At 33.6% G+C, this 14,757-nt stretch overlaps 2 protein-coding genes across 5 annotated transcripts; one reads left to right on the forward strand and one right to left on the reverse strand.

Moving 5' to 3' along the window:
• Window positions 1–578: 578 nt before the first annotated feature.
• On the forward strand, window positions 579–3,674 carry LOC107877355 (taxadiene 5-alpha hydroxylase). Its single transcript, XM_016724014.2, has 3 exons — window positions 579–1,892; window positions 2,038–2,225; window positions 2,351–3,674. The coding sequence occupies exons 1-3, from the start codon at window positions 929–931 to the stop codon at window positions 2,642–2,644; spliced, it is 1,446 nt and encodes a 481-aa protein (XP_016579500.1). The 5' UTR covers window positions 579–928; the 3' UTR covers window positions 2,645–3,674.
• LOC107878481 (phosphatidylglycerophosphate phosphatase 1, chloroplastic/mitochondrial) lies at window positions 3,482–8,445 on the reverse strand. 4 transcript variants are annotated; one of them, XR_007057854.1, is made up of 6 exons: window positions 7,640–8,444; window positions 6,931–7,008; window positions 6,351–6,424; window positions 6,169–6,276; window positions 3,944–4,678; window positions 3,482–3,796 (listed from the first exon to the last, which is right to left on the reverse strand). XR_007057854.1 is itself a non-coding variant. In XM_016725498.2 (5 exons), exons 1-5 carry the CDS (start codon window positions 8,271–8,273, stop codon window positions 3,683–3,685), a joined length of 1,008 nt encoding a protein of 335 aa, XP_016580984.1. In that variant the 5' UTR covers window positions 8,274–8,445; the 3' UTR covers window positions 3,482–3,682. The 4 variants fall into 4 exon arrangements, 2 of the variants coding, with proteins under 2 accessions (XP_016580984.1, XP_016580985.1); XR_001676884.2 differs by having other exon boundaries at window positions 6,137–6,276; XM_016725498.2 differs by lacking the exon at window positions 3,944–4,678 and having other exon boundaries at window positions 7,640–8,445.
• Between the last annotated feature and the right edge of the window lie 6,312 nt (window positions 8,446–14,757).

Consider the following 14,757-nt stretch of genomic DNA (forward strand, 5'->3'; position numbering starts at 1 on the left):
ATTAATAGTATCGTGGTGGGCGGTAAGTTTTTTTTTTTTTTTTTTTAAATTTCATATGAATCTTTCAGATATATTATGATGAATTGTTGATGATTCAAAGGTTTTAATTTCTAGGGTGAAGAACTTGGAATTTGGACGGCTAAGCACATGCATTGCATATGATAATTTTGTTAGTAAAAACGTCTTTCTTATTCTCTTTTGAATTAAATTTGAAGAAAAAGAATGATCGTGAACGATTGCAGATCTAACATTATATATACTAATAAGTGTAATTGCAATACTATTATATCACTCTAAAAATAATGTTTAGAACGTCGTTTATAATAAATAAACTAGTACTATGAAATTCTCTTTTGAATTAACTTTGAAGAGAAAAGATGATCTTGAATGATCGTAGATTTAATAATGTTCTGGATATTGATGGTGTAATTTTGGCACTATTTTATCCCTCTAGAAATAACGATTAGAAAGTCGTCTATAATAAGTGAACTAGTACTATGAAAAAACAACATATTATGAAAAGACAACATATTACAAATTATAATAGTATGTTAAAATATATTGTCAGTGTATGTAAAGTGAAACCAATTCTCATTTTCTTTCGAATTAAGTTTGAAGAAAAAGGATCATCATGAATGATTGTAGCTCTAACATCTATATATTGTTAACGGAAAATCGTTCATAATAAGTGAATTTGTAATCTAGAATATAAGAAAAATAACATGTTATAATTGGTTGACTTTTTCTAGGCGACCAAATACCTTTGACTTTGTTTTAAAGTATTTTATTTTGTTCTTAAGAAATGAGTCTCCTTAAGAAATCATCTTCCCCATGCAAAGTACTATAAATTCGGCATTAGTTCTTAAGCTAATTATTACTAGCACATACCAAAAGCTTAATTTGTTGAGTTTCCCTTTCATTATTATTAATGGCTATGGATATCAACTTTCTTCATTCTAATTTCACCTTGTTATCAATCTTTTTCATAATTGTCATTTCTCTTTTCTTGAAACATTACAAAAATGTCCACAAACACATAACCAAAAAAATACTTCCACCAGGAGAAATGGGACTCCCATGGATAGGTGAAACCCTAGAATTTTACAAATCCCAAAAGAAGAACAAATTATTTGAAGAATTTGTTCAGCCTCGAATCGAAAAATATGGTAAAACCTTCAAAACAAGACTCATGGGTGCACCAACAGTAGTTGTATGTGGAGCAGAAGCCAATATGTTCTTCATGTCTAATGAGTTCAAATTGGTTATAAGTTCTTGGCCTACTTCTTCAGTTGAACTCATGGGAAAGAATTCAATTATGGAGAAAAAAGGCGATATGCATCGATTTCTACGTGGGATTATTTCATCAAGTCTTACATCTACTAGCCTAGATGCAATGGTGCCCAACATCTGTAACACAATTCAATCACATTTGTATAAAAATTGTCATGGTGATCAAGAAGAACGAACGATTAAGCTTTATCATCTTACCAAATCCTTGACATTCAAGATTGTATTCGAGTGTTTTTTAGGGATCGTGGTGGAGCCAGGATTACTTGAAACGTTTGAGGGAGTCTTGGAAGGTGCTTTTTCGCCCCCATTTAAGTTTCCAGGTTCAAAGTTTTCGAGGGCTATAAGTGCAAGGATGAAAGTACAGAAGTTTCTTGTTGAGGTTATTAGGGAGAAGAGAAAGGAGATTGAAATAGGAAAATCAGACGAGGCATTGCTTTCGCGATTGGTGAAAGCAATGATTCGTGGTGAAGTTAGTGAAGATGAAGTTGTTGATAATGTTGTTTTGTTAGTGTTTGCTGCACATGATACCACTTCTTTTGCTATTGCTATGACATTTAGGATGTTGGCTCATCATCCCTCTTGCTATTCTCTTCTCCTTCAAGGTACGTATACAGAACTAGTCTAACGTTTTCTCATAAGATTTTCAGTTTGTTCAAAATGAATCTTTGGACCGTAGTCTAAGAGGTCCATAAGTTGCGAGAGAAATAATTTGTGATTAACTAATGTGAAAAATTGGATTTGTGACAGAACATGCTAACATAATGAGTAGCAAAGGACCAGGAGAAATACTATCATTGGAAGACACAAAAAAGATGAAATATACATGGCAAGTTGCTAGGGAAAGCATGAGGTTGTTTCCTCCTATTTTTGGTTCATTCAGAAAAGCAATTGCTGACATTGAATTTGATGGATTCACTATTCCAAAAGGTTGGAAGGTAAGGACAGTCTATAAAATTACTATCATCACGATCACAAGAACAACAATTACTATGCCTCAGTCCCAAACAAGCTAAGGTGGGATCAGTACGAAAAGGATGCTAATTTTTGTTCGTTTGTGTAGGTGTTGTGGACAACATATGGTACCCATAATAGTCCAGAGTACTTTACAGAGCCCCAAAATTTTGATCCAAGTAGATTTGAAGAGCCTGTTCAGCCCTATTCATTTATACCATTTGGAGGAGGACCAAGGCTGTGTGCTGGGTATCAATTGGCAAAGCTAAATATTCTTATATTTGTTCATTATGTTGTGACAAAATACAACTGGTCCGTAATACATCCTGATGAACCAATTGTCATGGATCCCCTTCCTTTCCCTTCCAAAGGGATGCCTATTAAAATTTCTCCAAAGTTTTAATGAAATGTAACTTTGTTATCATATTGCTTGCATCCGATGTATATACCAATTCTCAGGTGCACGTAAGTTTTTACCATTAGTTGTCCACATGAGCAAAGTCGCGAAAAATCTTATGTCAATACGCATTAATGTTCATATTACTCTTTGATAATTAACGTTCAGAGATTCAGTTGAAAAAAAAACCATGAACAGAATATTTGTCTAAAATGCATGAACATGACTGCAACTGTGGAGAAGTGTTAGGAGTTAGGTTCATGAATTGTATATAGCAATAGTCAGAACAATGTTGACACACCTGAGCACTTATTAACTAAGGGAATGTCATTATCACCAGCCAAGAGTCATAGAACACAATTCTATATTGGCTTGCAACATTTGGAAACAAAGTGACAGTTACGTTTAAATCAACCAAACTATTATATACTACTTATTCAACTAAGAGAATGAACTCGTTGACAAACAATGTTTGTGTCATCACCTCCGATAAGCTTTTCAGATTGACATAATACATAGACAAACACTTAAACTTGCAGAACTAGCAACTAAACACACTAACTTTCATCTCCAAGTGTCAATTAAACACTCCAACTTATAAAATGATCAACAAGACACCTTCAAAATTTATGTGTCACATCAGCATTGGGTATCTGCGAGAATACAATGAGGACAAAGTTGGAGTGTTTGGTTGCCAGTTGAGACCAAGTTGAGATGTCTAGATGCGCACTCTCAAAGTTGGAGTGCTTGCTTGCCAGTCAAGTCCGAGCGTCCATTTATGTATTATGCCTTTCCGCTTCAAGCGTTAACATCCTCAATTCGAGAGGGAAAGTTCATCTATGATTCAGTCAGACAAATGTAGAAATGATTGATATAGCATTCTTATCATATTCCAGACAGAAGAAGCAAACCGATGGAAATAATCCTGTATAATTAGTTGTGGCCGTAACAAAAATTGTTCATGGTCGGGCTGTTTTCTTTTTCCTTGGGGGAATGGGAGGTGATGAGGAGATGAATTTTTCCCACTTAATCTAAAGAAAAAACCTAACGTGGATCGTCTTTTACACACTGCTGGCAATCAGGAAGAAGTGAGTGACTGGGTGGCTTCATCCCTTGGCTAGACCATCTGTTCACAAAGGCTACCTCGAGTACCCTAACCTGCAGATATTTTGTTCTGTCAATCAAGACATTCCAACAAAACTAGATAAATTGGAAGGAGGGAAGCATTCATCCAAAACAAGTTACTTTACTAAATATTAAGGCCATATACAATTATTTTTTATCCTAAACATTGTGGATATTTACCTTGTGAATGAATACATAGACAAACAGTTAAACTCGTCGGAATTTTCATTTAGCTGCCCTAAACACGATATGAGATGCATATAGTTCAGATGTGGCTGACTTGGCAAAGAAGCAAATGAAAGAAAGATATGTGCCACTTAATCCAAACAAACAGCTCTTGAGCCAAAGAAAAAGGTCTATTATTTTCAACTCCCTGCTGCTCACTCTTCTCCCAGAGAAAAACAACTCTTTCCACCAGTGAAACAAAACCAAGACTCAAAAGCTAATAAGAAACTCGACATTCATCTTCCTCCCCTCTTTTTTATCGCTCTTTTTTCTCCATTCTCACTGTAGAAGATCAACCTCTAAAAAAAAGAGGAACTTCCTGGAAATTCAAACTCCAGAAAGACTTAATGGTTACCAATGAATTCTTTCACATTGACCATCATAGGTTGTTAATGAGTTTAGAGACAGGGATCGATGATGTGCTTTGTCTGTCACAACGGTTCCCAAGGCCATTGGTACAGCTTGGATTGCCTTTCTTACTTGTTGATCGAGCTTTCCTGAGAATCGGTGAGGCTAATTTATTCACTCTGCACCCTCATTTTTTTGGCTGCGTTTTGGTACACTAACTTATGATTTAAGCTAGTCTAGTTTTGAAGTCAATTGAGGTGCTTTTCCCGTTGTAATACTCTGCCATGTATACTTTTGTTTTCTGGTTTATCTTGGCTGATTTGACTTGGTCATCCCAGGGTACTGCAATGGAAACAATGGTAATATTTATCAAACGAAGTAGATCACTTGCATGAATATTTTTGTTTTTTGTAATGGAAGAGGGGGTTGTGGTTGTTCACTGGTGGAGTTTTAGGGGGGAAATGTAAGGAGAGGTCTTGTTTCATTGAGAGAGAAGAGAGATGAGAAAGCATTATATGAGGAAGAAGAAAGTACATGTCAGCTCATATTCAACATATTCACGTGCTCAATACATGTGATACCCATGCTATGTGCCACCTCAGCAACATGTATCTAATAGGCACAATTTAAGTATCAACTCTACTTTTCACTTCGCCATTTAGAGAAGTTTGCCCCGAGTTGGGATACAGAGTTGAAAGAGATAGTCGATATATCAATCCATCTTCATCAACAGGCCAAGATCTCCATGAATATGGGTCAGGTGTTAATAGGTCATAGGCTTAGTTTAGAAAGCGAAATGAAAATTCGAACAAGTTTACGTGTGTGTCTACGTATTTACCCTTACTTTTTTACTGTCAGTCAGCATCTTACACACACAACGTCTCCTAAAAAAGCACATGGTATACAAAGAAGGTGTCAAGAACTGAAGATGCCATTTTAGTAATTACGTGTTTCAGCATCCACAAAAGATCAACCTGCTGAGATACTACTTGACATTGAAGAAAAGTGGTTATCTCTGCACTAAAAATTTGAGTAACCTGTCGAAAAAGATAAAGGAAAACCTCATGACGAATTGTTACATAGAGCTTAAGGCAGCAGTCATGCCAGTGATTTTGGAAGTCAAAATGACAAAATAATGCAGGCGATGGACCTAACTGTCAAGACCATCTGTCCGAATATAGTGGATGAGGCATCCAGAGTACCAACTCCCATTGGCAGATGTACAGCAGGATGCCCAAACAGTATAAGATTCAGAAAGATTGACTTTACTTGATAATAGTGCAACTTTATTGAGACAAAAGTAACAGAAATGTCGGTTAGTCAAGTAAGGGAGAATAAGATGTCGACTCTACAGCCACTACCAAGGACTTATCTCGAATGGACAATGCCAGCAAAACAACAGCTACAGGCAAACAATTTAACTGAGAGCATCCAGAAAGTCTGATGGCTGACTGAGTAAGAGGAGCCCAGGCCAAGAAGTTTGATCAGCAGATCAGTGCTCAGCTTATACACAACCCCCCCACTCCCACCCCCCACTTCAATTAGTATCACAACAATAACACGGAAGTTTCACTTCAGAAATTGGATATTTGCAGTTAAAAGGTAAAATGATCTGTGGGAGCATTCAGCTTTGGATGAAACAGTTAAAATTGATAGCTCCAGAGGTTAACACAATTGGAAATTTAGTTCAACGTAGGTGGATTAGTCGAGGTGTGTGCAAGCTAACCTGGATACCACATTTATTAAAACGTTGATTAGCATAACCTAAGGTAAGTCATTATTCAATTAATATGTACCAACCGTCCAAGAAATCAGTCTTCAGGAAATCTGACCTGCTGTACAATAAATGGCTCCTCTGCACAACTTAATGGCTCTGTCAAAATAGTAAGAAAACCATTTCTGTTACCATAAACTATATCTGTAAACGGCCTATCACCCACCTGCGAAGGACACAACATGGACAGTCAACTTAGGGTGGAGAAGCTTACGAAAAATTGAAAGAACCAACATGTACCATGATAAGTCTTGACGATTCACAACCGAATTGCTTCTCAATTTCTTCAGCTGTTCCAGCTGGCTTCTTCACCCCTAAAATATACAGATAAAGAAAGCAGCAATTACAAATAGCACCAACTCATACATATGCAAGTAAAATCCATATAAATTTCTCAATTGTTTGATTTAGCATTGTTAATTCCTGCTACACAAAGAAATATGATGAGAAGCTGGAATTACTATAGAAATGGCACCTACAATTCATACTCTCTCCGTCCCAATTTATGCCATGTAGTTTGACTGCTCCGTCCCAATTTTCGTCATGTAGTTTGACTGGGCACGGAATTGAAGAAATACGGGAAAACTTCGCAATGTTCCAAAACTACCCTTAAGATTAATGAATTGAATTTAAATATAAGAGTACAGTACTGTGAACCTTTTACCAAATACGTGGGATCCAACATAAGTAAAATATTGACAATGTCATCAACCATTTGTCAAATAAGGAACTGTGTCATTCTTTGAGACTGACGGAAAAGGAAAGTGTATCAAGTAAATTGAGACATAAGAAGTAATACATTACCGCAAATTCAACTTACCGTGCTTAATGACTTTAATTCCAATCGCACGTTCAAGAATTCTGGCTTTTCTACCGTCAGGGTCATATTCATCTAATCCTACAAATTCACAAATCAAAAATTACTGAGAAAAGCAAAAGGAAACTGTTGAGAATATAATTAAATAATAAAGTATGTTCTCGCTAACGGCTTAAGATTTCAGATGAGATGATCACGCACTTCAACATGGTATCGGAGCAAGTAGAGTCGTGGAATCGAATCTCACCGCCATCCATTCTCAAAAGAAAAAAAATCCACGTGCTTACGCTCATGAAAAAAGAATCAGGCCCACACGTGAGGGGTGTGTTGAGAATACAATTAAATAACAAATGCATAATCTATAAACATGACATTCAAACTTGTCATCGGCTAGCAAGTAAGCCTCTAACTTTGAGAGTGCAAATCTAGGCACCTCAACTTGGTCCCAATCGGCAACTAAATGCTCGAACTCATCCCCTATGTATCTCGTGGATACCCAATGCTGACATGGCACATGAATTATCGAGGTGTCTAGATGTGCATACTCAAAGCTATGCTCCATTACTTATTTGCCAGCTGAGGTCAAGTTTTGGCCAAGTTTGAATGTCTGTTTACGCATTATACCTATAATTAAAATGCGCTCTCACTAGCCGCTCAAGCTTTAAAATGAAATGATCGTACACTTTAACAAAATCACGAATACAGAATTTACCTGCGGAGTTGCTATACACCGCAATATTATTACCAAACAGCGATTTGCACTGATCGATGGACGAAGCAAGAGGAGACCACAAGCTCAAAGAATAAGGAACAGTAATCGTATTATCTTTATCAAACACCACACCTTCAAACCCCCTTCTCTTCAGCTCAACCCAATCAATATACCTTATATCCTTCACACTGACATGCGGGATCGCTAAATGCTTATCCTTAGAAAAAATCCCTAATGAAGAAACAATCCCCTCCACATTAATCCTTTGTCCTAATGCAGCTTTCAAGTCTGTCCACCACATGTTTGTTTTAATGCCTGAATGAACTGGAAGATCAAAATCCTTATCCTCGTCTTCGTATTCGTCGTCGTACTGGGTTGTTGTTGTTGTGTCTTGTTGTCGTTGAATAGAAGAATAAAATTCTTCCCAATTAACAATGGGTTTGTTGCTGTTGTCGTTTTTCTGTTGGTCTTTTTTGCTGCAACTATGTGTAGAAGAAGAACTAAGAGTGAAACAACAGCACTTTGAGGTTCGGAGAGAAAGTGTAAGAGGTTTCTTGTTCTTGTTGGAACGATGAAAATGGTTAGGAGGATTTGGGTAGATTAAGGAGGAACAAGTAATTGAGGTAGACTGCATAATCAGAGGCTAAACAAACAATCTGGTACTCCTTTCATGTTTACTGCTGGAAATCTCCTTCGATTTATGGTTTAGAAGGAGATTACCCATAGCATAAATTGGGACAAAAATTAGTGGTGTTTCATCGACTACATTGGCCCATTTCTGGATGGGTGGCCCACAAGCGAAAATTTCCCAAAAAAGTAATGGGAAAGAACATTCTATATCATTTTTTAAAACAAATAATTCAAATTTGATATTTTTAAAAAAATGATCAGTCGAATATATTATTTTTATTTTATAGTCATTTCTTAATTTGGATCATTTTGGTCCACATAATTTAGATACAGTCCATATATAATATTGATACAGTTCATATATAGTACTAATATAATTTTTAATCTGGGTCATTCGATCCTTTTAAAAATACTTTAATTTTTTTTTCTATAAATTTTTTTACTGAAAAAATATTTTGTTTTTTTATTGCTTAAAAATAATAATTAAATAAATTATATAAAAAATAATGTAATTGTTATATAGAATATGTATCTATATAAGATGTATGTATAGAAATTATATAGTTCTATCAAATATGTATACGTATAATATATATATATATAATTATTGTATAAAATGTGTAAAAAAAAGTACAATTATTATATAAATTGTGCATCAAAACTATATAATTTTCGTACAGAATATTTATATGTATAAAATATGTATAGAAACTGTGTAAATGTGTATAGAAACGGTATAGAACAAGCCAATAAATTGAAATGGTTAGAAAGTAAAATTTAAATTTTCATGTCCATTTTCGTGGAAATAGTTTAATTTGAAGTGTCGTTTCTGTTCTTTCCCCCAAAAATAATTAGGTATAATTATGCAAATTAATTATCTTGAAATGTGATAAACGTCTGCTTAAGGATAATATTTATTAAGTCGAGCCAAAAAATTAAGCACCCCTTATGGAGGTCATTTTCTGTAAGACTCTATATTGGGGAACAAATGTCAAGATCAGCCCGTTTTAGGCCATTATAAACTTAACCCGAAACAATATCACTTGATCACCAAAAAGCTTTTATCAAGTTTTTGCAGGAGTTGCTCCTATTCAGCTAGACTTTAATTTTTGTTCCGGTAGTTTTAACTTTTGTCGTTGCTTATCATTTGATGAAAATTTATGGGTTAAAATACTATTTAGCTAATTTTGTTAGATAAATTTTTTTAATCTTGTCCGACGTAAGTTATGTAAAATTTAATTCGCAAGGCATAAGTTAGGTAAGTTTTGTCTTGTTCGATACTCTAACAAGAATGTTGTGAATTCTGAAATTAAACTTATATGATTCTAACGAAACATTGTGTCTTGCCATTTTTTTTAATTTTTTTTTGATATCAAGAATATTTTTCTGTAACTTTTTATTATTTAAAAGTGATGAAAGAGAAAAATTAAAGACCAAAGTGAAAATTTATTTGCAAGGAGAGTTAGCTAGCCCATATAGGACATGTTTGGTAGAATGTATTATTTAAAATAATTCATGTATTAAAGTTTAATCCAACCTAATACATTTTTTGGTTGGACAACTCAATTTAATCCCTTCTTATTCATGGATCACTAATACACCATAAGGTATATTATCTTATACTGACCAATTTAGGGATTACTTATACTGGGGAAAAGGAAAAAAGCATCGTTTCTATCCCAAATTATACAAGAAAAGTCGAAGTCACACTTAAACTATATTAGTGACCTATTACACACCTAAAATATAAAAAAGTGATACTTTTTACATCCTATAAAGCATTATACACTTGCATGTGGTGCGGTGTTTCACACGCGTTTGCCACGTCAGCATAATGCGAAAAAAATAATAAATTTATTATTTTCCTACTTTTTCCTTTTTCTTTTTAATTTAAACTTTTTCCTTAATATTAATTTTTATCCAAAATACTTTCTCATTTCTTTTGGCTCCTTTTTTTCATCCTCTTCGTCATAACCCTAGCCGCACTTACTTCTGTAGTATCTTCGCAGCCAATTCATTCTCGAAGCCATGGTGGACGTTGAAGGTAATGTTGCAACAGGAAAGCTAAAGAAGAAAAATCTCAATTATTGTGCTTAAAACAAACAAAAAAATCTTTTGGGCTCTTCTTCTTTCAAGTCTCGTCTTCTTCCTTCTTCATCCTTGATTGATAAATTGAAGGAAAAAAAAGAAAAATTCAAAGGGAGAAACAAACAATAGGAAGTCGTATTTTGAGGATAGAAGTTGCAGTAAAATTTCGATAGGCGGTGATAACATCATTGTTGCCGGTGAAGCAAATGGGTAAAATGCTAAAATTCTTCAAAAATTTTAATAACTCAAGATTAAAATCAAACATTTTATTAGTATTCTTTGTGTATAAAAATAATTACGTATATTATTGATTACTTGGGATTGAAATGACATTATGATGGTCATGGTGATGCTCCGACGAGAATGGAGAAGACGAAGAGAAAGTAATCGTCTTCTCCCATGTATTTTTGATAAATTTTATATATAAATATCATGAGATTTTTTGTTGAAGTCCTTTATCTTCCTCAATAATTTTTTTCATTGTTCTTCTCCGACTTAATTTTTCATTGTGTTTGAACCAAAAGTTATGGACTTTATCAAAAAAAATAATGAACTTTCCAATGGAAGCCTTTATATTTTTCACTATTTTCAATTTCTTCGTTAAAGATCCTCTTTAAAAGCTTTAAGGCAAAAGATTAGAGATGCTTTCATGGAGATTTTGGAAAAGATTACTTCGTTAAAGAAAAACGCAACAAAAAAAGAGCAAAAATTTTGAAGAAGACGGAACCCACATATAAAATGAATAAATAAAAAATTTAATTTAATTAATATTTTTTAATTAAAAAATAATTAATTTAATTGTATATATTAAGAAGAATCTTAGGAGTAATTAATGATATAATGACTAATGAAATAGTGACATTGTGCAATTATGTCATTTTAAGATTTTGGTTATTTCTCTCACGCACCTTAAGGAATGTGAATACGCTTTCTTTGCCACGTCACCTTCTAAGGAGGTAATAGTTCCACTTTTTTATAGTTTAGGTGTGTAATAGTTCACTATGATAGTTTAGGTGTGACTTCGACTTCTCTTGTATAGTTTGGGGTGTAAACGATGCCTTTTCCCTTGGGGAAAATAATACAGGGATAAAAAAGTAAATGACAAAATTACCCCTCATTCACTTTTACTAAATTTCTCCAGCTAATTGATAAAGAATGCAGTTGTTGTGTTCTTTGGCGGGACTTCCTCTTCTTTGGCAATGGAAAAGGTGTAGCCGTCTAGGGGTAACTGAACAACATCTTTACCATTAATCTCCAACTATTTGTTTTTCTTACAACGTTAAAACTTTTGTCAAGGTATGTTTTGTTTCTTTTAGTCTTGTTCCCTAATAAAATTTTATGTTATTGAAATTAAATTAGTATTCTCTGTATTGAAACTTTCCGTGTTTAAAATTTCTAGATTTTTGCTGATATTATTTGTATTGATTTTGTCCATTTTGCGACAAAATTAGGTATTATTATGGATCTTCAACCTGATATATCATTCTTGAGGAGATAATATGTCAACAGTTCGTTGTCATCTTCATTTGCCCTTTTATGGCTATTCTTGGTCATTCGCTAAGAAAACAATATAAAAATGTAACGACCCTCCCGATCGTTTGTAAATTTTTCTCATATTCCCTATTTTAGCGCTCTTCGTAGTTGTATACGTGAATTATGACTCACGGGATGAGTAGTACTAATTTTTTTGAGGTGCTCAGGAGTAATTTAAGTCATTAACAGAGTAATTGAGTTAAGAAAGTTAAATCCGATAATAATCAACCTTTGATCGAGACAGTTTCAGATTAGTGTCGTATTATTTTCAATGGGCCCAGAATGTGCTTTCTAGTCAATTTACATATTTAATTTATTTCTATGGGATTCCAAACAAATTTTGAGGATATATTAAAAGTTTTGGTTATAATAAATGATTAATTTAATTAGTGAATTAACGGGTCAAAATAACAATTTATTTACTTATGTAGTTAATATAAGAATTGAATTACGTAGAAGTAGTGGTTGAACGCAGCAGTTACAATATTCACACGAAGGGTTTAAAGAATTTGCAATAATCATCAGGCTAGCCGCTTGAGAAATTATTAATAGTATATTTATGTAGGTGTTTGGATGTATTGCAGTGGTAAATAGAAGTACTACAAATGTTGTTAATTGAAATTGGCTAATAAGGAACTTAGTCTTTAATATGGCAAAGTATTAATGGTCAATGAAATTGGCCAAGTACGGGCAACACTTGATAAGCCATTTATGGCATTGTTCATATGTTGTAGGGGTCCGTACAACGATCATTTTTTCCATTATTTAATAATTGTTTTTCTCTTCTCTTTTCTTTCCGTAATTTACTTCATATATTAAAGAGATTGCAGCTTAGGTCTAGAATTTTTAGAGTAAGAATATATAAATTAGAGTAATAAGATTCGTATTTTTATATAAACTATATGCTTGAACAGATTTGGATCTTTTAAAAGCTTTACGGAAGGGCAAGACCTTTGCAAATTAGCTTGCATTTGGATTCTTTGGTTGAGGTAGGTTATGGTTTAATTGAAGTTTAGAATCGACTTAATTGTGTGTATGCTCCTAAATTGGATACTTGTGGATTGGTATTCAGACATGCTTGAAATTGTTGATGTTTGGATTATTGATTCGTGTATATATGTTTATTGAAAATTGACTTGATGAAATTGTCTTATGACTTTAAGTGTACTTGTAAACTTGGTACATTGTGTTGTATGCTGTGAGGTTGTGTAAGATGTTATTGATAATACTTGTTTATATTTATGTTAGATCGGGTACCACACCGGTACATTTATATTTATGTTGGATCGGGTAACACGCCGGTATATTGGATCGAGTACTACGTCGGTACGTTTATATTTATGTTGGATCGGGTACCACGCCGGTACGTTTATATTTATGTTGGATCGGGTACCACATCGGTACCTTTATATTTATGTTGGATCGCGTACCACACCGGTACAGTACATGAACATAGATTGTTCCTCGCAGGTCATGACTATTTGGGCAAAAATAAGTCCCATAGCATGTGTGTACATACTTGTGTTGATTCTGTAGATGTTTACCGTATGGTTGATACTCTTGATAGTTATATGGCTTGTTTGTGAGCACTGTTTGACTTGTTGTTGTTGTATTATTGATTCATTGAATATTTGTTGTGTGACGATGCCGGTCTACTTTTTATTTGATTTATGTTGTGTACATGCTATTAAATTGAGTTGGTCTATGATACCTACCAGTGCATAGTGATTTGTACTGATATTACCCTGTACTTTTTTTTGTTGAGTGCAGAAAGTGTTCTAGGCTCAGACATGACCTCACCTCTAGAGTTTGATAATAGATCTTAATTTAAGGGTGAGCACTCCATCTTCAGACTGCCATGGGTCATCTTATTTATTCTTGTCCGTCTTTCGGGCAATGAAACATTCTTTATTTACTTTATTTTTGGATATCACTTTAGATATGATCTTTTTTAGTAGTTCTTGTACGATGACTTTCGGGTCTTGGAAATTTTAGAAGATGAACTAGATACCGTCATACCCTCTTTTTACCTGAGGTTAAAACGAGCACGACATTATGGACTCTAAAAGAATGAAAATTTGCACAGAGTCGCCACCTAATTTTTAAGGAAAATAAGGAAATATATTGAAGTATTAACATGCGATTAATTTTCTTAGTTTGCGAAAAACCAATTGAGATTCTAGGTAAGGGTTCAAGTTATTCCGAAGGGAAGGGGTTAGGCATCCTTCAGAATCCACAAGTGTGGTACCCGGCTAGACTAAATTTTTCAAAGAGGGAGGAGGTATAAAAAATAATGTAGAAGTGTATGTATTAAATATAAAATACTATAAATGTTTAAAATTATGTAAAGATGTATGTATAATAAATATATAAATAAAACATGTTATTATAAAAATGTAAAAGATATGTATAAAAATACATGTGAAAAGAAAAATATTTTATGTGGTGTGAAAGAAAGTATATCTTGATATGTTATGAAGAGAAAAGAAAAATAATGTTCTTTGTTTGATTAAAGTTTATGAAAAAGTAAAGATTTACTTTAACAAAAGATCACAATGTTTAAGATGTCAAAGTATGTAAACTAATTTGATTAATTTAATTTATTAGTATAAACATTAACGACCTAAGTTTGCATAAACGCGAGGTGAAGTTGTATAAAGAAAATTTCGCCCAACACCCCAAAAATAAAGTTTTCACTATAATAACATTTGTACAAATATAAAAATACAATACAAAATTAAAAGGGCCTCTTTGAATGCAACTCTCGACGAGTAATCCAAATAACCTGTATAAACACTTCTAAATATGTTAGTAACGAACAAATAATAATCAAAATAAATTGAACAAGTATGTGTGTATATAAATAT

Source organism: Capsicum annuum, chromosome 7 (genome assembly GCF_002878395.1).
Source record: "Capsicum annuum cultivar UCD-10X-F1 chromosome 7, UCD10Xv1.1, whole genome shotgun sequence".
In the NCBI taxonomy this organism is placed as follows: domain Eukaryota; kingdom Viridiplantae; phylum Streptophyta; class Magnoliopsida; order Solanales; family Solanaceae; genus Capsicum; species Capsicum annuum.

What these genes read in the sequence shown, in the direction of transcription:
- LOC107878481 (XM_016725498.2), bottom strand. Translation starts at nt 8,273, where the DNA reads ATGCAGTCTACCTCAATTACTTGTTCCTCCTTAATCTACCCAAATCCT. An exon ending in GGTGTATAGCAACTCCGCAG is followed by an intron (nt 7,009 to 7,639) that starts GTAAATTCTGTA and finishes GTGAATTTGTAG; the next exon opens with GATTAGATGAATATGACCCT. An exon ending in AATTAAAGTCATTAAGCACG is followed by an intron (nt 6,425 to 6,930) that starts GTAAGTTGAATT and finishes TGTATATTTTAG; the next exon opens with GGGTGAAGAAGCCAGCTGGA.
- LOC107877355 (XM_016724014.2), top strand. Translation starts at nt 929, where the DNA reads ATGGCTATGGATATCAACTTTCTTCATTCTAATTTCACCTTGTTATCA. An exon ending in CTATTCTCTTCTCCTTCAAG is followed by an intron (nt 1,893 to 2,037) that starts GTACGTATACAG and finishes GATTTGTGACAG; the next exon opens with AACATGCTAACATAATGAGT. An exon ending in CTATTCCAAAAGGTTGGAAG is followed by an intron (nt 2,226 to 2,350) that starts GTAAGGACAGTC and finishes TCGTTTGTGTAG; the next exon opens with GTGTTGTGGACAACATATGG.